The following is a 27,245-nucleotide window of genomic DNA, read 5'->3' on the forward strand; positions in this document are numbered from 1 at the left end:
GCGGGGCGGGGCGGGGTCGCGGCGCGACCCGGCGGCGAGCGGGGCGGGGCCGGGCCGGGCCGGCGGCGAGCGGAGCTGAGGTACCGCGGGGGGCTGCGGGGCCCGCCGGCCGCCCCCTGCGCCCGGCCGGGGCACCGGCGGGACGGAGGGGGGGCGCGGCCCACTCCCCTCCGCTGCGGGCCCGCCGCGGCACCTCGTGCGCCGCCAGCAGGGCTGCGGGAGGAGAGCTCGGCGCCCTTCCCTCCCCCCGGCTGTGTGTGTGCCCTCGGCTGCGGGCGCGGAGGAGCTGGTTGGGACAGGGTCCGGCGGGGCTGGGAGCGTGGGCTTGTGAGGGTGCTGCACCCACAGCGTCCTCCTGTGAGCGTGCTGTGGCTTGGCGTGTGGGTGGAGCGGCCCCTACGAGGTTTTATTCTCTTTCTGGAGCAGGAAATGACCCTGCACCCACGGAGGTTCTCCTGTTAGTGAAAGGGGCAGCCTCTGCAAGGTTTTCCTCTCTTCTTGTAGTCGAAAACAGCTTTGCACCCACAGACATCAGACATTCTTCTTTTAGTGTCTAGTGTGGCTTGGCTCGAGGAAGGAGTGGCCTCTGCGAGGTTTTCCTTTCTTTTTTGGAGTAGATGTTGACTTACTTTCAACAGAACTTGGCTCTAGTAAAAATTAAAGAAGAGAAAAGCTTCCAGTATCTGAAGGGAGCCTACAGGGAAGCTGGAAAGGGACTCTTCATCAGGAACTGTAGTGATAGGGCAAGCAGTAATGGGTACAAACTGAAAGAGGGGAAATTTAGGTAAGATATCAGGAAGAAATATTTTGTTGTAAGTGTGGTGAGACAGTGGAACCGATTGCCCAAGGAGGTTGTGGGTGTCCCAACCCTGGGGGTGTTCAGGGCCAGGTTGGATAAGGCCTTGAGCAACCTGGTCTAGTGAGAGGTGTCCATGCTCATGACAGAGAGGGTTGGGACTAGGTCGTCTTTAAGGTCCCTTCCAACCCTTAACATTCTAATATTCTATGCTTAGCACTAGCTCCAAATGGTGACTAGGAAGAATTTCTTCACAGAAAGAGTGATTAGACGTTGGAATGGGTGCCCAGGGAGATGGTGGTGTCACGGTCCCTGGAGGTGTTTAAGGAAAGACTGGACATGGCACTCAGTGCCATGGTCCGGTTGACACGGTGGAGTTTGGTCATAGGTTGGGCTTGATGATCTCAGAGGTCTTTTCTGACCTAACTGATTATGTGTGATTCTTCAGGTAATTCAGTTAATTTTTAATCTCAAAGACAAGGAGTCTGTCTGTGGCAAGAGAGCTCCTGCTTCCTCACTGTGCCCTGACCAGAGGAGCTCTCCACTATGCTGTGAAGGAGTCACCTGAAGAGTTTGAGAAACTCTTTGTCAGTAGTCAGTTAAATTCTGACCCATCTGAAGTTTACAATGACAATGTGTGACATCATGATAAGTTCTGCAGTTCCCTATCAGTTAACAGCTGGCTTGACATGCAACAAGATGGAGTACCAGGCACAGTGCACTGATAACAGCTGAGAACTGGATAAACAGCCAAGAAAGGAAGGGTTGCAAATGTAGAAGCTGCCACTTTTTCTCTGTTTCTCAGAGTTCTTCCATTAAATAAATTAGTAGCGTGGACAAAATCTGAGTGCTCCCTTTTTGTCAGCCTATTTTGAACTAAAATGTATTGTGGAAGCCATGAAAACTTTCAAGTCTTCCCAGTAAAGTACCATCTGACTGATCTCGTTGTATAACATGCCATTTAAGTTATAAATCGAATCTGTCTGCGTTTAAAGGTAGCTTTCACATTTGGGAATGAGTTTTAAAGTCTTAGAAAGCTGCACAACTGTAGCATTCCATTATAAGTTTTAATGTGTGCTTTGAGCAATATGCTTGGTACTTTTGACAAACAGTTGATTACACAGGTATTTTTCATTAAGGTTTTCTGCCATATCTTCCTTTAGATCCCATTTCCCACTGCTTTGCTTGTTGCCGTGAGGTGTAGCTTGTATTTTGTTGACACAATCAAATACAGTAATTCTTTTTTGTCTTGCTGCCTATTTTACATGTGAGGTTGTATCTGCCAGTGTTGCTTTCTACGATAAGGAATTCTTGGGCACTTTTCCTGGAAGAGATTTGAAGCCTCTACATTCTTAGCTGAAGTATTACCGTATTTCAGTAAACATTATTATAATTAAGTGACAATATTTTCTTCTTCTTCCTGCCTGATCAGGGAAGTCAGATATCCAAAATGAAGGTGTTGTCAGGCTCTTCCTCATGCTCCTATCTGCATATGGATTCAGGTCCACACTCTGGTTTGTTTACAACTCTATACCTTCTGGTATGTTTTAGCCTTAAAAAGCAGTGCAAGACTTTGTTGGGAATCATTTTAACAGGTCATGCATCATCCAGACAGATACTCAAAGTAGTAATGCTATACAGGCCATTGAATTTGTCGTTTTTGCTTCAAGCCATCCATGTGGTTTCAAGCTCACGAGAAAAATATTTATAGAGTTTTTGTTTTCTCAATAGAATTTCCCTTACTGCATTGCATCTGGAATTCGTATCTGCATTATTTTTAACTTGCAAAGCATGATTCCATCAGCAAAATAGAATATTTCTTTTTTTCTTTTTTTCTTCTTTTTTCTTTTCTCTTCAGGAAAAAATGTGCCTCAGAGACTGCTGACCTCAGACCTTGCAGAAACCTGCTTTACCAGGCAAGTGCCTCAGTTGGTCAGTTCTTAAGGTAGACTGAACAAAACCATTATTTGCCTTCTGAAATTGCTCTTACCCTCTTTTGGCAAGACTCTTTAGGCTGTTTTCTTTCTCTTTTGCAAAGAGCATGCATGCACATGAATGTACAGTCCTGAAAGCAAAGATGGTTCACAGCGAAGATGTAACTGAATATTATATACAGCTGAGTGTGGCTGTAATTTCATTCTACCAGTTGAGCTGATTTGTATCTCATAACAATCATGCATTAACATACTGCATGAAACCCTAGTAGGATGATCCCAAGTCAGTTTTAGCAATTTTCTCACAGAATGTATCTTCTGTTATGTGTTGCTATATTTGTGTTTTTTTTTTAATTTCCCTTAGTAAATGTGCCCTTTGGATTTCTCCTCCTGATTTTTAAACTGTATGGAGATACTTAGTATTAGAGATTGTTGTGTATGCTTTATTCAAGTAAGACTGTGCTCACAAATATGAAAAGCTAATAAATTCTCTTTCCTTAGAACCGTTTCTTCGGAGTACACAATCCATCATTTCCATTGTTTCTGGTTTATAGTGCTATATCTGCTTACATCGCTATTTCAAAGTCCAACTTCAGTACACTGAAGAACCTGTATAAAATGTATCATCAGGATTTAGCTGATCTAGGATTCGGGCCACTAAACTCATAGAGTCTTCAATACTTTTACTGTTAATCATGCTTATTTCATACCTGCTGTTGTTAACTCTTTCTGAATGCAGTCTGGGCGTATCTTTGAGCTCTTACAGAAAGAGAGCATAAATAACTGTAAGATACAGTTTGCTGGGTCAAATCCATTCACAAAGTCCCGTTCTCAACCACACACAGTGGCCATGACCTGTTACTAACCTGAAGCAGAAAGTAATTGGACAACATCTGATGGGAGAGATCTCAATTATTACCCTACAGATAAGAATTTGTCTTTATTGTGGGAACTTTTGTCTATTTTTCCCTGAAATGAAATATGCTAAATTTATGCCTTAGATATTTCAGTATAAGCTAATATGTGTTCAGGAGGCAGATTACAGAATATGCTCTGTTTTAGTATGTTTAAATTCTTTGAAGTTGATTCATGTTATCTAAAACAGGCCAATCTTATTAGAAACATGTTGATACAAATTAAGCCAATTTTTTATTTATTTGTTTCTCATACCATGGAAGAAAATTTTGAGGATTTAAAGCCTTTTTGTTCTTGAGAAAGCATGACTCACAATATTTTACTAGTTGGAGATGAATTATCTTCTCCCGGAAAACACATGATCTCTACAAATTAAGCAGCATTTTTAAGGGGCAGAGATGATGTTTTTGCTAATAAAAGACAACAAAATGGCAAAAGGAATTGCAAGTTCTTATTTGCACACCAGCCCACCTTCACTGCCTTAACTTCATAATTTTCTCAAGTACTGATGGTGGCTGCCAGTACTGCATCAAGAGGAAGACACTCAAAATAAAACTGATATAAGTGAAAAAAACCCAAATCCCATTGTTCCATCCCGTTCACTCCCAGCCTGTCCCCAAAAGGACATATTGTTGTAGAGGTTACTTTTCTGATTTTGAGCAAATTGTTCCATACTCTCAAAGCCAATACAGTACAGTTAATAACGTGTAGGTTAATAAAGTTAATAACTTGTATCTCACAGCAGTATTGCTTGTGTGTTACCTCACTGTTAATTTCTCAGACATCAAGAGAGCCTCTTATTTCTTTTTCTCTACACTTGCACATTCCTTTGGTAGTGGGTTCTAAAACTCTCCGTGGTTTTGAGAGTATATTAGCATATGGTACTTCCCTGATAAACTTGGAAAAGTTCAAATCCTTCAGAAAACTCTGGGAATACTGTCACTTTGGATAGCTGACAACAGGTATTTAACATATTGTGGTAAACACTGTATGGTTTTAATTTCTTTATGAGCCATAGCATGGGATATCGTAACTGTGCTGTCTGTTGAACATTGAAAATTTTAATAATACTTTTCAAATCTGTAAAATTAAGAACTAATACATCCACAGTAGTGCATTTCCTCATGCTCTGACGTTTCCATGGGATCTGTATGAGTTTCCAAGAATGAAAGACATTGTACTTGCGGCAGTGCTTACAATGGTTCTCCTTTTTTTGCTTGAACCTGCATGCACTGTTCATACTTAACCACAGAGGGGAAAAATGTAACTTTTGAAAGGTATGTAGATTCTTATTTGAAATGTAATTAAATTAATGTTACGTTGCGTCAGTGATCACTCAGTTTGATAGTAGACAAGATGGTTTTCTGTTCAGACGTTTAATTTCTGACAGTTTTTGCAAACAAAACTGCGCGATTTTGCAAACAGCAAATTACATTCCTTTCTATTGCCAAGCGTTTTGTGGGCAGTTCGGTCTGAGGTTGTTTACATTCTGTAGCTATCAGGAATCCTAATGCAGATAAACCTGATCCCAGTCTACCTACTGTGCTGCAACGTCAAGCTGTAACTTAGCTATCCCAAGTGGAATGGAGGAGTAATTCCTTGTCTTTTTTTCTCTTTCTATATTGTTTCACTTCAAGCAAGTGCCAATAATCTGAGGATAAGATGAAATAAAACTGGAAATTAAGTTTTAGGCCTCTTTATTGCTGTTTTTAATGTAGGAAAAAGGCCCAACATTTTTGTCAGTTTTTTTAAACTTTGCAAGTGATACTTTTAACATTCTGAAGTTGACTGTACGAATTCCAGTTCTGATGTGAGTATTGTTGGATGTGGCTTGGTTTTTGTCACCTAATTGGAACACAGGGCAGAATTGGGCTTTCGTTTAAGAAAGCCATCCTTGTTAAATGGCTAAAAAGAGAAAAAGTCTTAAGTATAACCAATATATGGTTTTTACTGAATTAATATATACCTATAGTATGTAGGTTTTTATGGAATTTAGTATAAACCATGTCAACTTGCTCTTAAATTGTATCAGATTATTAGCAGTTATTATTTTAGGAGTGATTAGATATCTGTGATAAAGTCTGATTCTGGAAGTCTTCTCTGAAGACTTTATGGCATTCATACAGTCTTTATGAATGCCAGTTGAAGACTGAAGCATGTTCATTACTTTATTTAAGAATTAAATCACCCATATCTTGCTTATTAGTTGTACCACCTGAAAGAGCACCTCTGCTAAACACGAGCACTACGAGGCAAGATTCCTCAGCAGCTATTTTAGTACTGTTACCTAGCCTACCACACATGCAAACTGCTGCAGACGTCTTCATGGGCTGTTGTGGTTGCACCTTAAAAAAACATGAACTGCAAGCTTGCAGTTCTAGATATTTTGTTTGAAAACATTCAAAACAAACTTCGAAATCAGAAAATTCCTTCCTCCTTCAGGCAGACATTTTTTTTCTAATAGTTTATTTTAACGTTGTTTTCCTTGTAGCCACTGCTTTTTTAACATGCTAACTCAGAGATAACGGGAGGAGGAGAAGATTGTTACTGTCTCTACTGAGGCTTGAATTCAGAGAAAGTATGTATTGGTCTTTTGAACTGATACCCTTCTGTTTGTAGTTCCTAGTCTACACAATTCACGTCAGCTCTCCTGTGCAATGATCTGATTCAGAAAAAGCACTAGAGATAATGAGGAAAATATGCTCAGCACTTGTTGGCTGTCCAGAAGCAGCAAGTAAGTTAAAATATGAACAAAATGAGCCTTTAGCATTGATAGCTTGTCTTCTCTAGAATTCAGTGATAGAAGTAGCTGGGAGCGAGACTGAGGCAGGGATTCCGCTCCTGCCTCTATACATCTTTGCAGTGTTGATACACAAGTGAGGAGGAAGTGTCTGAGGGAGTGGTGTCTTATGTAGCGAGAAAGACTTTGCAAGAATTCCTGTTGGACACTGCGTTTGTGTGAAAATGGCTCTTGTAAAATCTTATATGTTGCAAAGTGAAGGAGCGAGGTAGATACAAGAGCGAGGAGAAGGTGAGGATCTGTGTGTTTCTTTTTCGGGTTCTGCTGGTAACTTTTGCACTGTAGTTTGGTATTTCAAGAAAAGTGCATGAGCAGAAATGAAGGCAAGCAGATGTAGTGAGTACTATTAATGGTAGGCAGATATGGATTAAGAGTGTTGTTGCAAGGAATATACAGAGAGGGAGAGGGAGCTCCAGGGTGGATGGCTTGAAGGCTGTTCAGGGAAACTGAGTTAAGTTAGTGTGATATTGACAATACATATGTTGGTTTCAAATTGCACCAAGCAAAGGAAACCTTTCAGGTGTTAGCTAAGTCATCTGTATCTCTGCCACAGTGTGTATTTCTGAAAAAAAAAAAAAAAAGGAAAAGAAAAATTTTTCATACTTCATGGGATGTAGTTGTTCTTGGCATGTTGGTCTATTCTAACAGAACTAATGGAGGACAAGGAGGGATTAACACATACCAGTTCCCTGGCATTTACTTCTGATTTTGTTCTGAGTGGTCAACCCAGAAATTACGATGTGACACTGTAAAAATTAGTGGAGTGGCGATGGTACTTAAGGAGAGAAAACATAAGAACTAGAATGCACAGTTGCGGAAAATGACTGTCCCAGAATGGTGTACTGTAAGAGAGAGAATCCTCTTCAGGATTGGATGTGCAAAGAAATTAAGTATGCAGCTTGGGAATGCTGAGCTGGGGAGGCATCACAGCGTCTAGTACAAATCCTCAGCACCAGGGAATTGCTGCTCAGAAAGCTTACACAATATCTCCTTGTAGTTAAAGCCTCATGGCTTTAACTATAGGAATATAATTGTGTAATTAGCTATGCAGAGAAATGCTGTAACTCTTCATGTAGGCTGATGCTCCCATGTAAGACCTTTCCACAAAGATCTGGTCTTTTATTCATTAGTATATACGAAACTTGTCTTAATACTGACCTACTTCAAACACGCCTGTTGATGAGTCACTGGTGTTCCACCTTCGGGAGAAGTTACTCTTTCCAAATACTAAATGACATTTCAGTAGTTAGACTATGACACAGTTGCTTATGGAAAGCTGTAATTAGCAAAAACTTATGACTGTAGTTACAGAAATAATAGTCTCAGTTCAGACTGGGACGCTTACGATAACTTAGTTTATTGTTTCACTTCATATATGCTTCATTATTCCATTTTCGTTTTCACAGTGAAAACCCAAAAATATGACAATTAGAGGAATCTCCCCTTCATTCTCTATGAGTTTGCTCTGCTCTTATGGTGCTTTATTATGCTATACCACTTACCCTTTTTAACAATGCTGTTGGAATGTATCAGCTTTTCTTGTGTTGCTGCTACAAGAGGGCAGCCCCCACAAACTTAAGGAAGCATGGAAAAAAAGCTCCACTGCTCATACTAGAGAAAATCTGAAGGGTGAGGCTAGCTGTCTTATGGAAAAGATGACACTTTCATATTAGCCATTGACTGGCATGTTGAAGCACTGCCAGGGTAGTCATTCCAGGTATCCACTAAAATCCTGATGACTTGTTATTTCATTTCGGTTTTGCAATTAATTCAGGGCCAGAGGGTGTCTGGTGATGTTTGCTACACAGCAAAGTTTAAATTAAAAAATGACACATGGGCCGTGAAGTGTAGAGAAACACTGATGAAAGCTTTCAAGCTTAAGGCAAACACACTGGACTGGGAAATAGAGCAAATGATACCTGTCTTACCTGCCTTCAGAAACTGATACTGGGATTTGATGTCAGCTCCATGTGAAAAATGCTTCAACTGTGTATGGATATAGCTTCAGTATGACTTTTTATGTCATTCACCCTTCTGATTTCATAATATTCACAGCTGTTGTTTATTTCACTGTGATTGTAACAGGAATGATGTAGCAGCGTGTTGGAAACCTATTTCATTTTGCAGGTCTCCAGCTGTAGGTTAGTGATGTAGGTTAATAAATGTTAGCATCTGCCAGTCATTCTGATGACTACATATGTGAAATTAATATAAAACAAATGAGTCTGACTAGGAAAACCTGATAATACTCTTTTTTTTTTTTTGAGTTCTCTACATCTTTCCAGCTGAAGAATAGTAAAGCACAGATAAGACAGACAAAGTATAATATGCTTTGGGTGATTCCTGTGTATGCAAATGGACATTAAACACTAAAAACAGATAAACCCCAAATATTCTTTTTTCTTTATTCACTAAGTAGTGAAAATTAGGTTTCTGTGTTGGCGTAGCCTAGCGGGAATTATGTGATGTGTAATAACTAAAATGCTTGATAATGCAGAGTCATTATAAATTTTTTAAATAAACTCTCCTTAGAATATGTCCAATTCAGTAGTGACCTATCCCTATGCAATTTATTTTGTAAAGATTCCCAGGTAAACTGAGAGTTTGTTGGGTTTTTTTTTAAATCTTTAAATCACAACACAGTCATTTAAGATCTGTTCGCTACTGCACAAGACCTCTACAGCAAGCTCAGTGTTAAGTAAAAATAGATCCATTCCTTCTTCCTTTACAGCTTTTCCCCCAGCAATGACTATTCTGTCATTTCAGGAATTTGTTGTGTATATGAATAGATGAGTATATATATTGTTTGTAACTATGTTTATAATGTATGTGTGCACACGTATGTCTTAATATTTATGTATATGTATGTATTTCTTTTTACATTTTAGAGCTGTGATGGCCAGTCACCAAGCAGAAGTTCAGAGTTTGAAGCTAGATAATGATTCAGTTATAGAAGGAATAAGTGACCAGGTACTGGTGGCAGTTGTGCTCAGTTTCACTTTCATTGCTGCTCTGGTATATACGCTTTTAAGGTGAGAATATGTTGACAGGAATTAATCAGCATACCTGCATTTATAAAATTCTAACTTTCTCGACAAATTTTTGCATTGGTACATAAAAACTGACTTTTTGACATTAAGGAAATGTTTGTTTAATCACTTACTCTCTTTCATGGTTTAACTCACAGTTAGAATGAAATGATGCATTTCTCAAAAGTGGACTTTAACTCTTCCTTATCTTCAGATGATCAAACTGAATAATGTTCATCATTCCTTGAAACTGAAAGTGGCTGAATTCACTGTCTGTATGGCTGCTGTGTCATATTTGGTTACAAAGTACAGATTTGTCAACAGTGACTCCAAAATTGAAGTGGGGTATAATCCTACAATGTATGTTCTAGACACAGTCTCCTTCCAAAAAAAAAAAAAGAAGCCAAACCCAAAAACTTCAAACAAATTGACTGATTTGTTTATAGATGAATATGCTGTTAGAACATTGGACTTTAATATGCTTTTCATAAATCAAAACACTAAATTCAGAATTCAATAACTCTTAAACTTATTTTCATTTCAGAGTTTTTCTTTCTAATCTAGCAAATATCTTAGCCTATGTGTTTTGGGAAAATGAGTCTGAGCTTCAAATTGGCTTCTTTTTGTTTTTATGGATGTCTGTAGACTTTTGAAAACAGAATAGTTTTCAGAACTAAGAGAACTCAATTTTAGTGACACATTGGCATTACGAAGTTTACTGAGGAGGATGTGTCCATAGGAGAAATATTAGAGGGGTAGGAGTTGCTTGAGAGCAACCTAGAAAAGAAACTAGAAGTGGGAAAGCTTGCTTGGACTACAAGGCAGTGCTGCTGTTCAGAACCAGGAGACCACAAAGGAATCTTAGGAGAAACATATTCTCTTCACCTTGCCTTTTTTCCCCAAAACTGTTCCAGTTACTCAGATTGCTTCAAGATGGCCTCTTTTACCTCTGCTCTCTAATGACTTCTCTATCCATTATGTTGGCATTTTTGGCAATTGTGACTTGAATTGTCTTTAGTTTAAAAATTAAATTTAAAATATTTTGAACTTTATTAAGTAAGTTAGGAACATGAAAAAAGAAGAGAGGGTCAGCAGTGGGCAAGAGTAGCAGGAGTTCAGTCAGAACTGGAGTTCAGGGAGGCGGTACATCAATGATGAAAGGTTACTTGGAGAGGGAGATAAGGGCTAATTACTAACTACCTCTGCAGTGTAATGACCTAGGTAAAAGGTTTGTCTGTGGATCCTGCTACATACTTCAATGGTTTATTTTCTGGAGGGGCAAACAAACTCAGACACAAAGCTTCCAGTCTGGAAGCTTGTTTACTTCTGCATTGTATGAGTCTTGTCCAGTGACAGGACTCGAGGAAATTGCCTGAAGCTGAGTCAGGGGAGGTTTAGATTAGGTACCAGGAAAAAGTTTTTCTCCCAGAGGGTGATTGGGCACTGGAACAGGCTCCCCAGGGAACTGGTCCCAGCACCACACCTGACAGAGTTCAAGAAACACTCTCAGGCACATGGTGTGATTCTTGGGATTCTGCGTAGGGCCAGAGGTTGGACTTGATGATCCTTGTGAGTCCCTTCCAGCTCATTATATGCTATGATTCTGTGATGACTGACAGTCTTACCAGCATCCTCTTACCTCTCTGCTCTGCCTTCTGGTACCTTCTGAAATTGCCTGTATTCAGCAGCACTTTTTCTCTACCTCCTTTGTGTTGTCACCATCAAAATCTGCACAGTATGGTAGAAAAGCTGTACAGTAAAAAAGCTATAGTACTTTTAATTTATTTAGCACAAAGTGGGGGAGAAGAAGGATATTTTCTTCTTCTTCTTATCTTGTTATCTTAGCCATTATAATGGTCTGTGTGATCCTTATACTGTGTCCATTAGCCCAGTCTCTTTGCCACCCATATTTCTGTACGCAACATCTGAAATACTGAAGTTGGGTAGGAGCAGGTCCTGGGTAAGAATACATGAAAGAATGCTTAGGGTAATGAGCAGTTGCAGGAACAGAATAAAAAGGGAAAGTAGATAAGTACCTGTTGCAGGAGATCTTAGGAGGCAGAAGTGGAATATGGAAAGAACTGTTAAGGGATATGGTTACTGTACTTGCTTCCAGCGCTGAGAACTCAATGAAACATCACATCAAGGCATGAGCTGAAGGTGTTCATGCTTCTGGCAGAGAAACTTACTATCCATAATTAACATGTGTAGCAAGTTGCAGATGTTTAGTTCAGGTACTATATGATACTTTTGTAAAGCCTGTATGTTTTTGAATTATGAATTTTGATAAAATGAAGCCAGATTTCTTTCCATCATCTTTAAAATCGGTGAGTAGGTTGTCACATTACAAGTGAGATTGTAAAAATTCAGACTAGTCAACAAATTGAGAGAGAGAGACAAGGGAGACTTACCCTTTAATTCTCTACTAGGGATTTCCTGTTTGTCCCAGATGACTTACCTACTCCATGTTTATGGATCTGCAGGTTTAGACCTTTGAACTCATTTTTCTATGCCATCATATGGTTTGATTATAAGATGAAGTCAATATTTTCAGCAGAAGTGAGATCTTAATCCTTGAAAATTAACAGTGACCATCACTGCACAGCGATGCACCAGTCCCCATAAGTGCTGTCCCTAACTTTCCTTGTGTGACACTGCACACTGTATGAGTAGGCAGCCTTCCTCCTTCCAATAATAGTATTTTTGTGGGTCCCTCTGTGGTACATAATACAATCTTTCCACATCATGGGACTTTTTTCCTCTAGTTTTGGAGTACTAGCACTCCGCAGTGGGGAAGTAAAAAGCCTTTGCATCTAACTTCATTTCTTTCTGGCTTGTGTTTGATAATACCTTTAGTTACATAGCAGCATACTGGTTTTCATTTATTTAATTTATCTTCTCACTCTAATTACATGACAGGAGTTATGAGTTTGATGTGCCTGTACCTTCCTGAATATTGCACAGTGTTTTGCTACCTCATCATCTTATGCATAAGTGACAGTATATGCTATACTTCTACAGCTGTACAAATGCTCTCATCTACTCAGCACAGCATGTGATACCAGGGTAAAGTCATATAAATTAACATTTTAAAAGCGAATTTGCAATTGGTTGTTTGTGGAGAAACCAAATTAAACTGGCTTATAATTCACATCTTCTACTCTTGTGTGAATTGAATTGAATTTCCATATGTATCAAAAGTTCTGGCAAACTGAAGGTTTGTAGCATCTAAACAAGAAAATACTTTTATACATATAACATGTATGACAGACAACATCCACCAAATCTGACTCATGGTGACCCACGGTGGGTAAGAAGAGTTTTAATAGAGCCTTCTCTTTATATAACTTTCATACATGTCACCCACATTAATGTTAAATACATTCACTCTTTACAGATAGCCATGAAGGTATTAGTATGAAAAATATGGGGCTTGTCTATTCCTCCTTGAAGAAAGAATGAAGTAGATAAAATGTTAAACATAGCAGTAATGCAGTATTGTGATTGCCCACATTAAATGAAGGAAAATATTGCAGAAGCTCCTAGAGCCACTGAGGAAATGGTGTAATAGAACTGTGACCAAAAAATGTCCTAAAAATTCAGCCAGTCCAGCCCTCATCTTTTACAGAGGATCAGCTTGCCTAGATATCACTGGAAGCATTGCAACATGTTTGTTTTTTTTTAGCTTCTAGTCAAGGATAGATCACAATACCCTGAAGTAATCTTCTCTTGTTTTGTACACTTAGTGGTTAGAAATGGTTTTCCATGAGCCTTAGAAATGGTTTTCCATGAGCCTTAGATAACTGTGGGAAATAATTGCTCATATCTATAGAATGAAAGCCTTATCCTGTCCTCTTTTCTCTCCATGAACAGTCTTCTATATAAACTGACATTTCTTCTTTCTTTAGTGTTTAAAAAATGTGAGCAATAGTTCTTATTCTCTTCTGAACTTCCTCCATCTTCTCTATATGTTTTTATGCATTTAGCACAAAATGGAGAACAGAATCCAGCTGAGACCTCAACAGTGATGAGCAGAATGTACCACCATTGAAATCCATATGAATAAATAAAGCATAAAAATTGTTGTCAGCATTTTTTTTAATTCCAATTCAGTTCCCATTGTGCTTTTGAATTTCAAATTTGTAATATATCCATCCTCCTTTCTCCAGTGAGTCCCTTCCCTATGACTCCTCTTGGCATCTCCAACCTGTCGTTTTCTTGCCTGTAGAGTCTTTCTTTTTAAAAAAAAGAGTGATTTTAAAAGAATGATTTCTTTTTATATCCAGTCTGCTGATAGTTACATAAATTCAACATTCTAAATCGAAGAGTTTGTCTACCCTTTCTTATGTAAATGTTATGTAGCAGATAAAATTGAAATAGTTAGGAGGTTTCAACTCTATAACTTAGGCAGTAAGTGAAAAAATAATAAATCTATGAGTAAACCAACAAGTAAAAAACTAACAGTGGAGACATAATTGAAAATTATTTCTGCATGTTTAATATAAAAGCTTTCAGGCAACTTCAGTTTTTGTAGGTTTATGGTTTAATTGTTTTTCAGATTCAGATCTAGTTTTAACAGGATTTAATGACTGATTATGGAGTCTGTCTGAAAAATCTGGCTGCTATACAGCTTTAAATGTCCAAAGTAACTTTAGGATCCAGAATAAATGTCCTGTTTCCTTAATTATTTGTGTACTTCCTTTAAAGTCCTTTAAAGCAGGAAAGAATGATTTTTTTTGCCCTTTGTTCAAGTTTCATGTTTTTTTCCAATGACTTATTTCTCAGCGTTGGGTCACAGTGTTTTTTTATTGCTTGTGTTTCCTTTCGCAGAAATGAACATCAGAACATACATCCAGAAAATCAAGAGCTAGTGCGAGCTCTTCGTCAGCAGCTTCAAACGGAGCAGGTGCTGTGCTGAGCGTTGCCACCATTCTGCTCTCTGATGTGGGGTAGTGTAGACTTCTCTGAGGTTCTGGAAGAAGCTGGTTTTATAGAAGCTTACTTACTGTACAGGGGCATCTTTGAAATTCATCAAGTAATGAGATAACATAGGCTTTCTTAATTAAAACTAGTTATTTGGCTGGTTCTTTTTCTCAAACAAGTTTTTGCCACAAGGTGGAGCATGTTGGATGACGCTGTGTGCTTTCCTGCAGTGCTCCTGGGAACTTAGTGGTAAAGGAAAGGAAATCTGGAGTACAGTTGCCGAGGCAGGAGAGGGCTTAGGTATTTAGACTGATAAAACAGTGTGTAGCAGAACAATGGCACAGCAGCAAGAGCCAAGCAACAAAGAGTGACAGAAACTTTTTTACCAAAGCCGTTAGTAACAGGATAGGGGGCAATGGTTTTAAACCGAAAGAAGATAGGTTTAGATGGGACATAAGGGAGAAATTCTTTAGTCTTAGGGTGGTGAAGCACTGGAACAGGTTGCCCAAAGAAGTTATGGATGCCCCATCCCTGGAAGTGTTTAAGGCTAGGTTGGACATGGCATGGAGCAACCTAGTCTAATGAAAGGTGTCCCTGCCCCTGGCAGAAGGGTTGGAACTGGGTGATCTTTAAAGGTCCTTCCAGTTCAGACCACTCCTTGATTCTATGACTGCATCTAGTTCTGACAGGTAGAGTCTAGGCCAAGTTACTGGAAATTTCTGAGTACCAGCCCCAGAGTGAAAAGCCATTCCTCTGGAGAATGTTGAGAAGAGTCTTTCGCTGTGATACTTCTTGAAATAATGGCAGTGCATATTTATGGGGAAGACAAATACAGCAAAATGAGGAGAAAAACTATTTCATGACAGTGACTTACACAAGCTGGTGTCTGTGCTTGGGCTTGAAAACACTAAATGCTGCAGCTGGTGAGCAACACAGTTCAGTTACCTGGTTCTGGACAGATCTACTGTCTGGGATAATGAAATAACAATACAGATCTGAGGTTGTTATTCATGCTTCAGCATATCTAGCCTAACTCAATGTGAAGAACCAAGGAGGTTCCTTCTTTGTGGTCTTCAACCGTGAAGCACACACTTATATAACAGATGAAGGGAAAATAATGGACTGGTCACAAGAAGAACTTGCTTAGTGAATCAGTGCATTTAAGTGGGTTTGATTTTTGCGCTTAAATATATTTCTCCTTCATTTCACATAGCTCTGTGTGTTTGACTTGTAGTAAATGAATGCTAATTTATTATTATTATTATTTTAAACCCAGCAGACTTATATAAAAATAGTATCTCTTAACACTTTGCATTTCTCTGCTGTTCCTGCAGGATGCCTCTGCTGGTGACCGACATCGCTTTTATACAGACATGTCCTGTCCAGTCTGTTTGCAGCAGGCTACGTTTCCTATAGAAACAAACTGCGGGCATCTCTTCTGTGGTAAGCAAGAAAAACTCCCAAGTTGCAAAGAAAAAACCAGAACAGGAATACAAACTTTTGGCACAAGTACAGCCACCCTAATTCAAGGCTTTGTTTGCTTTTAACTGGCTTTCAGTCTGCATTAGAAATAATTTTTTTTTTTTTATAAATAGATGAGAAAACACATTTGTTAATAAACAGTCACTTTGAGAGTGTTCTTCACTTTTTTTCTATGCTATCAGGACTTCAAATGTGGTTAATTTTAAAGTGTCAAAGAGTATAATTTTTTTCCATTGCAGTAAACAACTGAAGAGACTGAAAAACATTTGGAAATGTGCTATTTAGGAAAACTGGTTTAGAAAGAGTAAAACATTCTGCTTTATATTATTTTTATCTCAGAGAATATTCTTTTTCTTGGAAGTCCTGAAGAATTAAGACCAAGTTCACAATGATTAAAGCATTTGCCTTTTTGGTTGTTTTTGGTTTTTTTTTTTGTGTGTGGCCCTGCTATTCAAATTTATATGTAAACATCCTACACAGCATTTTACTTCCTCTCCTTCAGGTTCCCAGTAGGATTCTTTCATGGCATTCATCTAGTTTTATGGAGCATATAGTGCATACCATGCCTAGTTGTTTAAATGAAAAAATGTACAAGTTTGGAGAACAGTTAAAGTACTCACCTTTTGATATATTTCTTCATCTGTTGAAACTCTGGTGATACAGCCAAGTTTTTAGGATAAATTTTACACCTCCTGACATTTTTGTGACTTTTACATTTTGAACTGGCAAAAATTTTAATTATCTGTTTCTTAATGACTAAAAAGGAAGTAATACCTTAAAATTAATGATTCAGTTGAATCCTGTTCAGGATTTTTCTCACTAATAGCACTGAATTTGAATATGTTGGTTCTTGGCACCTTCAGTGAATGCCGTATACAAAATTACATAAGAAAACGTAGATTTAACCTAACTGCTTATACACTTCTGTTGTTTTCCTTGGTGTGTAACGTATTGTTTCAGGCAATGAGGTTTTTCAGCTCAGAAGTTTAAATGTCTGTAACTTGCTTTCATCAGGTTCCTGCATTATTGCCTACTGGAGGTATGGCTCATGGCTCGGTGCCATCCGTTGTCCAATCTGCAGGCAGACGGTAATATTTTAAGTTGTGAACCTGACAGTTTGGCTATCTAGTACAGCTTGCCTCAAGGCACCTACATGTGAACCTCAGTAGTGAGGCTGACAGATGAAGAAGTCTGAGAAGCTGACTTAATAGAGAGATATGTAAAGACATCAATAGTGGACATTCAGTTTTTCTGAACTTTTTGCTTTCCCAAACAGCTCAAAAAATACAGATTGTTTCTGCAACTCAAATATAAGTAAACAGTGCTAAGTCAGACATTTTTCTGTAAAAGAGTATATGAAAACAGAAAATTGTGGGATTTTAACTATGATCCTTTCATGCTTTCTGTTTGGGATCTAATAAAACTTCCTTACCAGAACTTGCATCTAAAAGGCCTGGCTGTTCTGGAAGACTGCCAGTAGGCAGTACACTACTGGTTTCTGAGAAGTACCCTCTCCCTTCCTTCTCTCCCTACCAAAAAAACCTATCCATGTCAATTTCTTATTTTGTCCCTATTTTTAGCTTGTATGTATTATTAATTTGAGCTTTGTAGAGCAAGCATTAACTTACTTCCTACGCGACTTACTTACATTGTCAGTTTGAAATATGTTCCTGCAACTCATTAACTCTTTCTTAGGATCTCTTGAGTCTCTGATAGTGTATGTTTTAACGGATGTACATCTTTATTTTATCAGTGCACAAACTACAAAGCTACTAACCTGTGATGAATTGTATAACTTGCTTCTTACCCTTACCCCTCCGTTACATCCTGCTGTGATTGTGTTTTTCAGCAGGACAAATGACTGTAAGAACACAGATGAAGGAAAGAATAATAGGTATGACTGGAGGAAGAAGGTGTAGGTTTAGAGTGTAGTCAGTGAGGAAAAAGACACAAAAGCTAAAAGTGAGGAAGGGGGAAAGTGATTTTTTTAGTGTCTTTCCTTACATCTATATTCATTTACCTTCTTCTGAGCAACAGATAAATTAGGTGGTACTGCTTGCATGGTTATGTATTCATTCTCACCCTAATTTATAAATGAGGAGGAGAAATATGTACACATGAACAACATGAGTCATACAGAAGGTTTGTGGCAGGGCTAGGAGTTGAATGTAGATCTGCTCATGCTGTCATCTGCTAAATGTGACTGCCACACAGATTCAAGATCTATGTGAATATTGTGTGCAGTTTGGGGCACCACAATACAAGAAGGATATGAAGCTGTTAGAGAGTGTCCAAAGGAGGGCAGTAAAGATGGTGAAGGGCCTTGAGGGGAAGCCTTGTGAGGAGCGGCTGAGGGCACTTGGTGTGTTCAGCTGGAGAAGAGGAGACTGAGGGGAGAGCTCATTGCAGTTACAACTTCCTTGGGAGGGGAAGAGGAGGGGCAGGCACTGATCTCTGCTCTGTGGTGACCAGTGACAGAACCTGAGGGAATGGCCTGAAGTTATGTCAGGGGAGGTTTAGATTGGATATTAGGAAGAAGTTCTTCCCCCAGAGGGTGGTTGGGCATTGAACAGGCTCCCCTGGGAAGTGGTCACAGCACCAAGCCTGACAGAGTTCAAGAAAGGTTTGGATGATACTCTCAGGCACATGGTGTGACTCTTGGGGATGGGTCTGTGCAGGGCTGAGTAGGACTTGTGATACTGTGATTCTGTGAATATGACCTTCCATATTGCTCTATGTTTGCATGAAAGTTAACCCAAGAACAGAGCAGAATTCTCTGTGCTTACTGAAGAGCTGTTCATTTATTATTCTGTATTATTCTCCTTCATCTTGGTATGAATACCCATATGCAAAAATGTAAGTTTTGCTGCTTGTTTGTTGACATGCAAGGCCATTCTAACAATAGAAAAAGAAAGACCTCCTTGATTGCTTTATTTGATTTTCAGTTTAAGAAACAAAATTAGATTAATTTGGTAAATTGACTTTGTTCTCATAATCATCTGCCCCACTTATGAAACATAAAGCATTTAGGTGCTTAGAAAAAATATCTGTAATCCTCCTTTGAAGGGAAGGTTCTTGGGCTTTTTTTTTTTTTACAATCTCTTTAAAAATTAATATTCTGCAAAGAACTGTAAGCAATTAATTAGTTAAAACTTAATAGTGGTATCCATGTTAGTTTATTTAGTTTCAGTTTATTCTCCTATTAAATATTAAACTAAACCAAAGTTTGTTCTGTGTAGTTAACTGAAGATGACTGTTCTCATTTATGGTTCACAATGCATTTAAAAAACAGTTGCACATGTAACATAACCTCCCTCTTGTGCCTAGGTAACGTTGTTTTTACCACTCTTTGGTGAAGATCAGCAGGGTGCAAACCAAGTGTTTCAAGATGTTAGTGATTACAATCGGAGATTCTCTGGACAGCCCAGATCTGTAAGTTTTGGGTAAATTTGGGCAGAAGTCAGTGGTTTTAGGAGAGATTAAAAGCATTTTTTTATGATTTTTCCTTTTTTGTTTTGCCCTGGAGTATGGATTTTCTCTTCATGATGCCTGGGTCTCAGGCAAGTTTTTTTTTTAGGAAATTCACATTTATATAGTTAGGTCAAACCCAAGACCTCAAAGTTATTTATTAGTAATTTGTGGAAATGTACAGAAACTTGCATTTTTGTTGTGAGTGAGAACCACTAGTAAGCCTTGAGTTCCCTGGTCATGTGTTAAGCTGCTTTTTAGGTATGAGTCATTATTTTGAAAGGATCGATAATTATTAAAAATACTTACTGAAATACATGACCTGCAAGTAAGAATATTCATTTGACTGATCTCTTTACATTGATTAGAAAAGGTTCTACTCTGCCCCTTTCTTCTTCAGATTTCAAGCTATATACTGTCTTGACTTTTTAATTTTCCTCACAGATTTCCTGCAGTCTTTATGCTCCTCTCTAAGTGATGAAAACAGGATTTTTTTTTCTATAAACAGCTAAACAGTTCTGCAAACTTTTGAATGTCAGCCTTGGGAGCGTGTCTTCCATGTGTGTGCTGATTCGCAAGGTGAAAGGAACACGCACACACACTAGTAACTCCCTGCTTGTCTTCATTTGTCCACTGGATTTGGATATAGTGAGAAAGCATCAGCAAGAAAAATTTACAGTCCAAAGAGACAGAAGAGGGAGGGTTTTTTTTTCATGTTCTAAACCACAAAGCAGTTATGCTTTTGATCCAGAATAGTTTGAGACTACCTTTCAGGCTCCATTAGACCTCTCTGTGGGCTCTGTGTCTAGTCCCCAGTAACTCGTCTGACAGCTCGTCAGAAGTCTGCACTAAAGCCCTGATTAGACTAGATAAATTGTCTTTGATTTATACACAGTGTTTTGCCTTCACCACACGCAAAATTCCTTTCTCTAAAACCTTTTCAGCCTTGGCAATAACTCATTTTAATGGAGTTTAATGGCCCTGTGTAGAAACTGTGTACAGTAGAAAGGAACAGGTTTAAAAAAAATGTGAAAGTTCACCCCTTTCTCCTCTTCACGACCAAAGCCCAAATATTTTCTACTGAGCAGTCCCTCACTAATGTGTCAGAATCATAGTAGAAAAATAGAAAGGAGCCAGGAATGGATTAAAGGTTCTTTAGTATATTTGTTTTCCTCCAGTAGTCATTGCTTTTCCTTCATAGCAGATGCCAATGTATTTCCTAGTGATGTATGTTTTATATTATACAATAACACAGTTTGACTATTTATTAAAAGCATATATATTCCAAATCTGCTGTATTACCCCACTAAACTAAATCGTTAAGTCTTTTCTTACTGGTTTTTGTTTTAATTGTTATAAACTAAAAGTTTCTCATCTGTAATGTAGTAATAGAAACTTCAATTTAGCGTGGATGTGTTGCTAAAGCCAAATATTAACTTTTGGTTTCTTTATAGATTATGGAAAGAATTATGGATCTGCCCACTTTACTGCGACATGCTTTCAGGGAGATGTTTTCTGTTGGGGGCCTCTTCTGGATGTTTCGCATCAGAATATTCCTCTGCTTAATTGGAGCCTTGCTCTACCTGGCTTCACCTCTGGATTTTCTTCCTGAAGCACTCTTCGGAATTCTGGGTTTCTTGGATGATTTCTTTGTCATTTTTCTTCTGCTGATATATATCTCTATCATGTACCGAGAAGTGGTGACACAGCGTCTGAACAGATGAAATGGACAAAAATGGCCCAAAAGCAGAGGCAGTTGTGGAATGTTTTAAAAAGAGAACTGTAATGTAAGTATGATATGGCAAGGTGCCTGTGTACAATTTTAGTAGTAACAGTTTCTTAGCTGGTTGGCTCATATAAGTATGAAGGGTTGATACATGGTGATGCTTAACTGGAATCTTTAATTTGTGCGTTACATATGCTTCATAAGGAGGAGATTAGTTTTATTGTGTTGTAATAAACTGCCTTCATCTACCTTCCACCTGATGAACAGCTGTATCTAATCAAAGCAGGAAACACCTTTTTGGTGTGTTGTGGTTTGTGAAAATAAAATTCTAGCAAAGGACTTCAAACAGTAAGTCCATTTGAGTGATCTAAACAAATGTAAGAAAATTCAGAAATTCTTCACAGTACAGTTGTCATGGCTAAATTGTTCGATGTCTTACTGTTGTGGGGTAGAGTTTTTTGAAATAAAAGTAGCTTTGTGTGTCTCTGTGGAAGAAGAAACCCAAAGACTGCATTACAGTTATCACCCCGCAGTTTGCTGTTGTCCAGATGCTTCACAAAAGCAAGGGTGACACCTCAGTGTTGCTTGAACTGCACTGTGTACAGCTGCATGCAATTCATACCATTTTGGTTTTGTATTTGGGTATGTACACAAGGTATCTGATCTACATTTTCTTTTTTGGTTGGTTGACTTGGATGTGGATAGAAGGGGTTCTGCATTACCTTGAAAAATATCTGTGATAAGGGACCACAAAAAAATCCTGGAAATGTTTTTAAAAATACCAGGGTATTAATCATCCCTAAAGCTGATCTTTTTTTTTTTTTTCATGTTGAATTTGATCACAGGCTATCATAGTAATTTGAAAATACTTTCATTTTAAGCAGGGAACGCCACTAGAAAGGTCCAGGATGTGACAGATCAATGTATTTTTTAGCTAGAAGAATGATGATTGCAATTTTATTTTAACTTCCTGAGTACTTGAAAGACAGTGAATTGACAGATGATTCTTAGCATGTTTACATATATGAGATGAGACTTACAATGAAAGGGACCTTTTCACAATTTCAGTGTTTTCCCCATGCAGGTGTCTTTCCACACTTAGGCATGTGCAGGAAGATGATAGAGCTGGAACCTGAGGTGTCAGTGGTTGGGGGTGGAGATTGTCCTTCAGTGTCAGTGTTTTAAATGACATTCATTTAAAACAAAATTCTCTGATTCTTCATTTGAAAACTTACTTTTGAAAATCCAGAGACATTTTACAAATTAACTGGAAAGCTAAATTTTTCTTTATTGCTGTTTGTTAGAGATGGGCAAGAAGAGAAAAGGGAAGTGCAACAAGGGTAGGAGGAGGACAGCTAGACAGAAAATTACATTTTTGGAAGCAAGTGCTGTTGGCTTTTGCAAACTCACTGTTCTTGAGCTTCTCGGTTGAGCTTTTCCCATTTTGTTGGCACTGCTAATGTATGGTGATGGTTTAGTGGCTACCTCAGTTAAAAGTCATTAAAGTATTATTGAGTAAGCATGGGATATTTATAAGCTGTTAGGTACATTTACAAAGCAAGATAGTGGTCTAGGATGTTAGGTAAGACAAGATTTCACAGTTTTGCTGGAAGTATTGCTTTGGGGATTTTTTTGTTTTCCCGAGAAATCCAGCTGAGGGCAAACTCCAAAAATTTGTTTTTAATTGAGTAAGTTTAATGCCCCCTTTTCTCCTGGAGTTTAACTTGTAGGTCTGTTTAGAGAAGAGTGTGAACTGCTGTTGTACAATAACTGGAGTCCATTCACAGAATTTGTTGATCTAATATCTCCTCCATACTTTTACCCTATGATTGTGTTTATCATTTTCCTGTGGTTTTCTAAATCCAGAGTGGATATAGATGCACATGAACGTGCTTGCTGATTTGTGTTCTTTGAGCTTCCCAGTCCCACATGCTACTGTGAAGTTCATGCAGAAATATGCATCCAGTCTAAGGGGTCTGCTCCTGAAGAGCAGACCTCCTGGCGTACCTGAAATCATACACAAACCACATCTGAATGCCTGTATGAAGTTTCCCCATGTTCCTTTTCTTCAGTACATTTCTGATGGCCAGAAAGGTTTCACTCAGAGGCTTCTGCTTACTTTTGAATATTGGGTAACATTGTAAGCTTAAATTCAACACATTAAATGCTTGACAGAATTAGGACCATCCTTCTTTTTCACCAATACGTGTGCTTGCTTGTGGATACTCTTTTTTTGGTCCTGCAAGCTGGTGACAAGCAGTATTATGACTTGCTCAGGCCTTTTTGTGTAATGTGAAGATGCATCTGTCCTGCAGCGTCTGGCTGCTGTTCCTTTACACAAATCTGAAATAGCTGTAAATTAGCTATCTTGGGCACTTATCTTGAACTTAACCTAAGCTCTAGAGCTCCCAAGAAGCTGCAGATTAAAACATGAGCGTGTGTTATTCCTGAACTGTGTGCTGCCAAGTTGTTCTGGCAGCAATGTTAAAGGTAAGGGCTAGAGCTGAGCCCTGGCTTCAGGATGTGAAGAAAATATGTGTTGCTGTGTGCTTGGTTTTGTCTCCTGGGATGGGGTAGGCGTGTCACCGGGAGGGGGGGGAAGAAAAAAATGGAAAACTATATCGGGAAGAAGTACAGAGATAAAATACAGTCCTTAAAAGATGACAGTGTCACCAAAAAACTTTGTGAAATACATGATTGTTCCAGCAATATTAACAAGGAGGAAAACAGAAGTTATATTTAATAGCTCTTACACAGTAACTTGTAGCATCTTGAGGCCTAATGGTCATCACTGTACAGAGCGATCCGTTTCTGTGCTGTTCGTGTGCCACACCAGTGATGTCTGTGAGGAGCAGGCAGAACGGTGTGGTTTGGGGATACAATTTTGCTGTAAGTTTCATAGAACCGTAGCAGTATGTTACACTAGATTTTTAAGACTAAAGGATATAAAACTACTTGTTGTTACTTTTAATGATAATAAATTGCTGTTAAAGTAAGAGATTCTCTTGTATTATTTTATTGACTTTCTGGCTCCAATGTTTTTTTATTTCCCCTTTTTTCCACTTCCCTGGGATAAAGTTGTCAGTGTGGCATCCCACCCTTAAGGGAAAGGGAGCACTCAAGATTCATAGGTGCTTATGGTTGAAAGGAATGACAAAAATCAGAGGGTCTGCAAAAGCTTACAAGGTTTTATTAGTAAATTACACACTTCGCATGGAAATTGGTGTGTTAGTCCTGGACCTACTATAAAAGTAGGTTGTGGGTTTTGAAGAGTGAGGTAGGGTGAAAGGGAACAGAGAGATGAATTAAAGAGGGGCAGAGAGAAAGAAAGGGAGAGGGAAAGACAGATCACCAGTCCTGGCTCCAGCATCAAGCCAGCTGGGGTGTCCTGGGGGTGACTGTGCACCTGGGCTCAGTGTGGGTACCTTTTATAGATAAATTTATCTGACTTGGAGATAAATTTCTCACTTTCTGTGCGAATTAATATTTATGCACAGTCCATTCTCCTAGACCTTCCTGGAAATGGGTTGGAGGGCTTCGGGGATCTTTGGATCTTGGAGGTCTTGATCCACCCCTACAGCCCCTGCCCATTCTCAACCTCATTCCTGCACTCACGCTGTGCTGTGTTGTGTTTATCTCCAGGAGCCAGAACAAGGAAGTTTGTCCCAGAAATGTGCTGCCCTACCTCCATATGGCCCTTTCTCCAGCCACATCCTGTTCTTTCTCACAGTGTGTTGTCACCAACAATCCTTGTGTGTAATTACCAGCAATCCACGGTTGGCCCCACAGCCTGCTGGTGTTTGAGGCATACACATTAGCCTCCTTGTCTTCTAGGCCTCTGCAGGCAGTAACTCCTCTGCAGTCTTGATCAACTCTTGACTTGATGTCTGTGGACAGAGTGTTCAGAGATAACTGAGTGGTTTTCATCTTTATGATTGCCATTATAAAGATTATGAAATTTCCAAGATCTTAGTCCCGAAAGTATATTGTACATGGGATGTCCTTCCCTGAGCAGTACCTTCAGATCCGTGGGCACTAAGCTTTCGGGATGATAAACCAGTACAAATGAGCAGTTAGCACCTTCACAGAACAATCCTCAAGCAAAAAAAAAAAAAAAAAGTATAAAGCCAAGTGGATGAGAATGTAAGGAAACAGCAAATAGTCTCTGTAGGTTTACAGGAAGGATGAGGGCTGGGAAGAACCAAATGTGGCTGGTCTGTGCTGCAGTTCTGGGCCTTCCTTGATTCACGTCACGACAAGGCCCTGGGCATCAGGAAAACATGTTCCATTTTGCTAAGAAATGTCTAAAAAGTATTAGCCGTGAAGTCCTGTGCCAAGTTGGGCAAAGTCTTTTGTGAACTTTGTATCCTGCTTTGGCACACAGTTCCAGTGTTTATGGTGAAACATGGTAATTGCATATTTGGTAACATGCTGTTAAATCAGGTACACACTTGTCCTTATGCCTGATGCCCCTGTGCTTGCCATGGGAAGCTCAGCTAAACACTCAAGAGTTCCTCAGCCAAGGCTGCCAAAGTAGATGGCTTTTTTAGGAAGTCTGTTGTACAGTTAACGTTGTAGGTAGATTTTCTGCTCCCAGCTGCCAGCCAAACAGGAAACTGCCCGTTAGTCACCAACACTGGAAGCCACACAGGCATTTGTTGCAAGGAGACAGAGCAGTAAGTCTTAATATCCGTGTTTCTTTGAGATGGTTGCCTTCTTCCCTTTTGTGGGCAGTGTGTTTTTGATCAGGGGAAGAAGCTGCTGAATTTCATTCAGTATATGATTCCCTCAACTCAGGAACCTGCAGATGTTCAGGGCAGAGACAGGTCTGCAGATCCTACTCCCATGTGGACAGCACATCATCAAACACTGTGGTAAGTAGGAGTGCTTTCTGTAAATCAGTCATTTTGTTCGTTCATGGTGTGAGAAGCCAATCCAAATAATAAATAATTAATACTGCAAAACGAGCAAAAAGCCACAGGAGGTTAGAGTTGAGTTTCCCATTCTACAGCTTGGATTCAGCCTCTTGGTATGCCCCTGCTCTGTATCACATTGCCTTATGTAAGATGTTTGTCACTTCAGCATCCACATAGAAGTCTATCATAGGTACATTTTGTTTGTGCCTAAGTAATCCCAGATCCTACCATGGACATTTCTACTGCGGCCTTCAGGGCAAGTGTTAGGGCTGCTGGGTTGAGTGAGTGAAATCAAAGGGTGTGGCGGGGGTGGCAGGGAGCAAAAAGTGTCCTCTTAAAGCAAATTTCTGATTGTATGATCTACTCTTATTGGTGCTGCATGGCCCTCTATGAGGTCATCTGAGTATCTTGTCTCTCTTTGTTTATGCTAATGCTAGGTCGAAGGCACAAGAATTATGACAACACTAGAAAATACATCTGGAAGTAAAGGTTGGAGAAACTGGTATTTTCACTCCAGGATAGACTGAGGAAGATAAGAGTCTTTAAATATGTTAAAAGAGGATGCTATTTCCTGCATTAGGTATGATTAGAGGAATGAATATGGCTGAGCTTGAACTGTAGCAAATGAGACTTAGATTAGAAGAAATTTGCCAAAGTGAATGAGGAGAAGATTTTGTCTGGTGAAACATCTCCTGGGAGGCTTCTGAAGGCAGGCAGTGACAGTTTTCTGCACAGCCAGTCCTGGGGAAGGAGCAGAACAATGAAAAGGTGTCTGCTTTCATGGCAGCTGTTCTCAGCCTTAATAGGTGTGAGACCAAAGAAGCCTGATCTGACCAAGTCGGTACTGCTTCTGGTGTTTCTGATACACATTACCTGTAAGCATCATCTTGCAGACCTGACCAACTTTCCTTTCCCCAGAACTTTTGCTAAATAGCAGTGTTTGGAATCGATGGTATGGCAGTATGGCTCCACCTTATTCTGGGACACCTTAATGATTATTTACAATAATATTCCATGTTATTAGTAAAACTCATTGTTTGTCCGATATTTTCCAAGAAGAAGAATGTTTTTTCATGATTAACAGATGCTTAATTGGTGGGAGGGAAGGAGAGGGGAAAGGAACATAATTGATAATATTGAGTCCATTGCTCATTGCTGGCAGGTAACCGATGGGGAACCATGGGTGTATCAGGTGTTAGTAATAGCTTGGCTAGAATATGTTTCATGGAAAGCTGTTCAGCTTCACGCTAGCATAT

General features: G+C 39.2%; 1 protein-coding gene across 4 annotated transcripts; it reads left to right on the forward strand.

Annotated features, from left to right (window-relative positions):
- Positions 1–10: 10 nt before the first annotated feature.
- RNF170 (ring finger protein 170) lies at positions 11–24,069 on the forward strand. 4 transcript variants are annotated; one of them, XM_051777586.1, is made up of 8 exons: positions 11–80; positions 2,655–2,712; positions 9,334–9,477; positions 14,305–14,380; positions 15,732–15,840; positions 16,894–16,967; positions 19,207–19,311; positions 20,802–24,069. In XM_051777586.1, exons 3-8 carry the CDS (start codon positions 9,341–9,343, stop codon positions 21,069–21,071), a joined length of 771 nt encoding a protein of 256 aa, XP_051633546.1. In that variant the 5' UTR covers positions 11–80; positions 2,655–2,712; positions 9,334–9,340; the 3' UTR covers positions 21,072–24,069. The 4 variants fall into 4 exon arrangements, with proteins under 4 accessions (XP_051633546.1, XP_051633550.1, XP_051633547.1 ...); XM_051777587.1 differs by lacking the exons at positions 11–80; positions 2,655–2,712 and adding an exon at positions 6,145–6,223; XM_051777590.1 differs by lacking the exons at positions 11–80; positions 9,334–9,477 and having other exon boundaries at positions 2,659–2,712.
- Positions 24,070–27,245: the final 3,176 nt, after the last annotated feature.

This window comes from Manacus candei, unplaced genomic scaffold, assembly GCF_025592945.1.
Source record: "Manacus candei isolate 608988 ecotype Guabito, Panama unplaced genomic scaffold, ASM2559294v1 h1tg000010l, whole genome shotgun sequence".
NCBI lineage: Eukaryota > Metazoa > Chordata > Aves > Passeriformes > Pipridae > Manacus > Manacus candei.

What these genes read in the sequence shown, in the direction of transcription:
- RNF170 (XM_051777586.1), top strand. Translation starts at nt 9,341, where the DNA reads ATGGCCAGTCACCAAGCAGAAGTTCAGAGTTTGAAGCTAGATAATGAT. An exon ending in CTGGTATATACGCTTTTAAG is followed by an intron (nt 9,478 to 14,304) that starts GTGAGAATATGT and finishes TTCCTTTCGCAG; the next exon opens with AAATGAACATCAGAACATAC. An exon ending in AGCAGCTTCAAACGGAGCAG is followed by an intron (nt 14,381 to 15,731) that starts GTGCTGTGCTGA and finishes CTGTTCCTGCAG; the next exon opens with GATGCCTCTGCTGGTGACCG.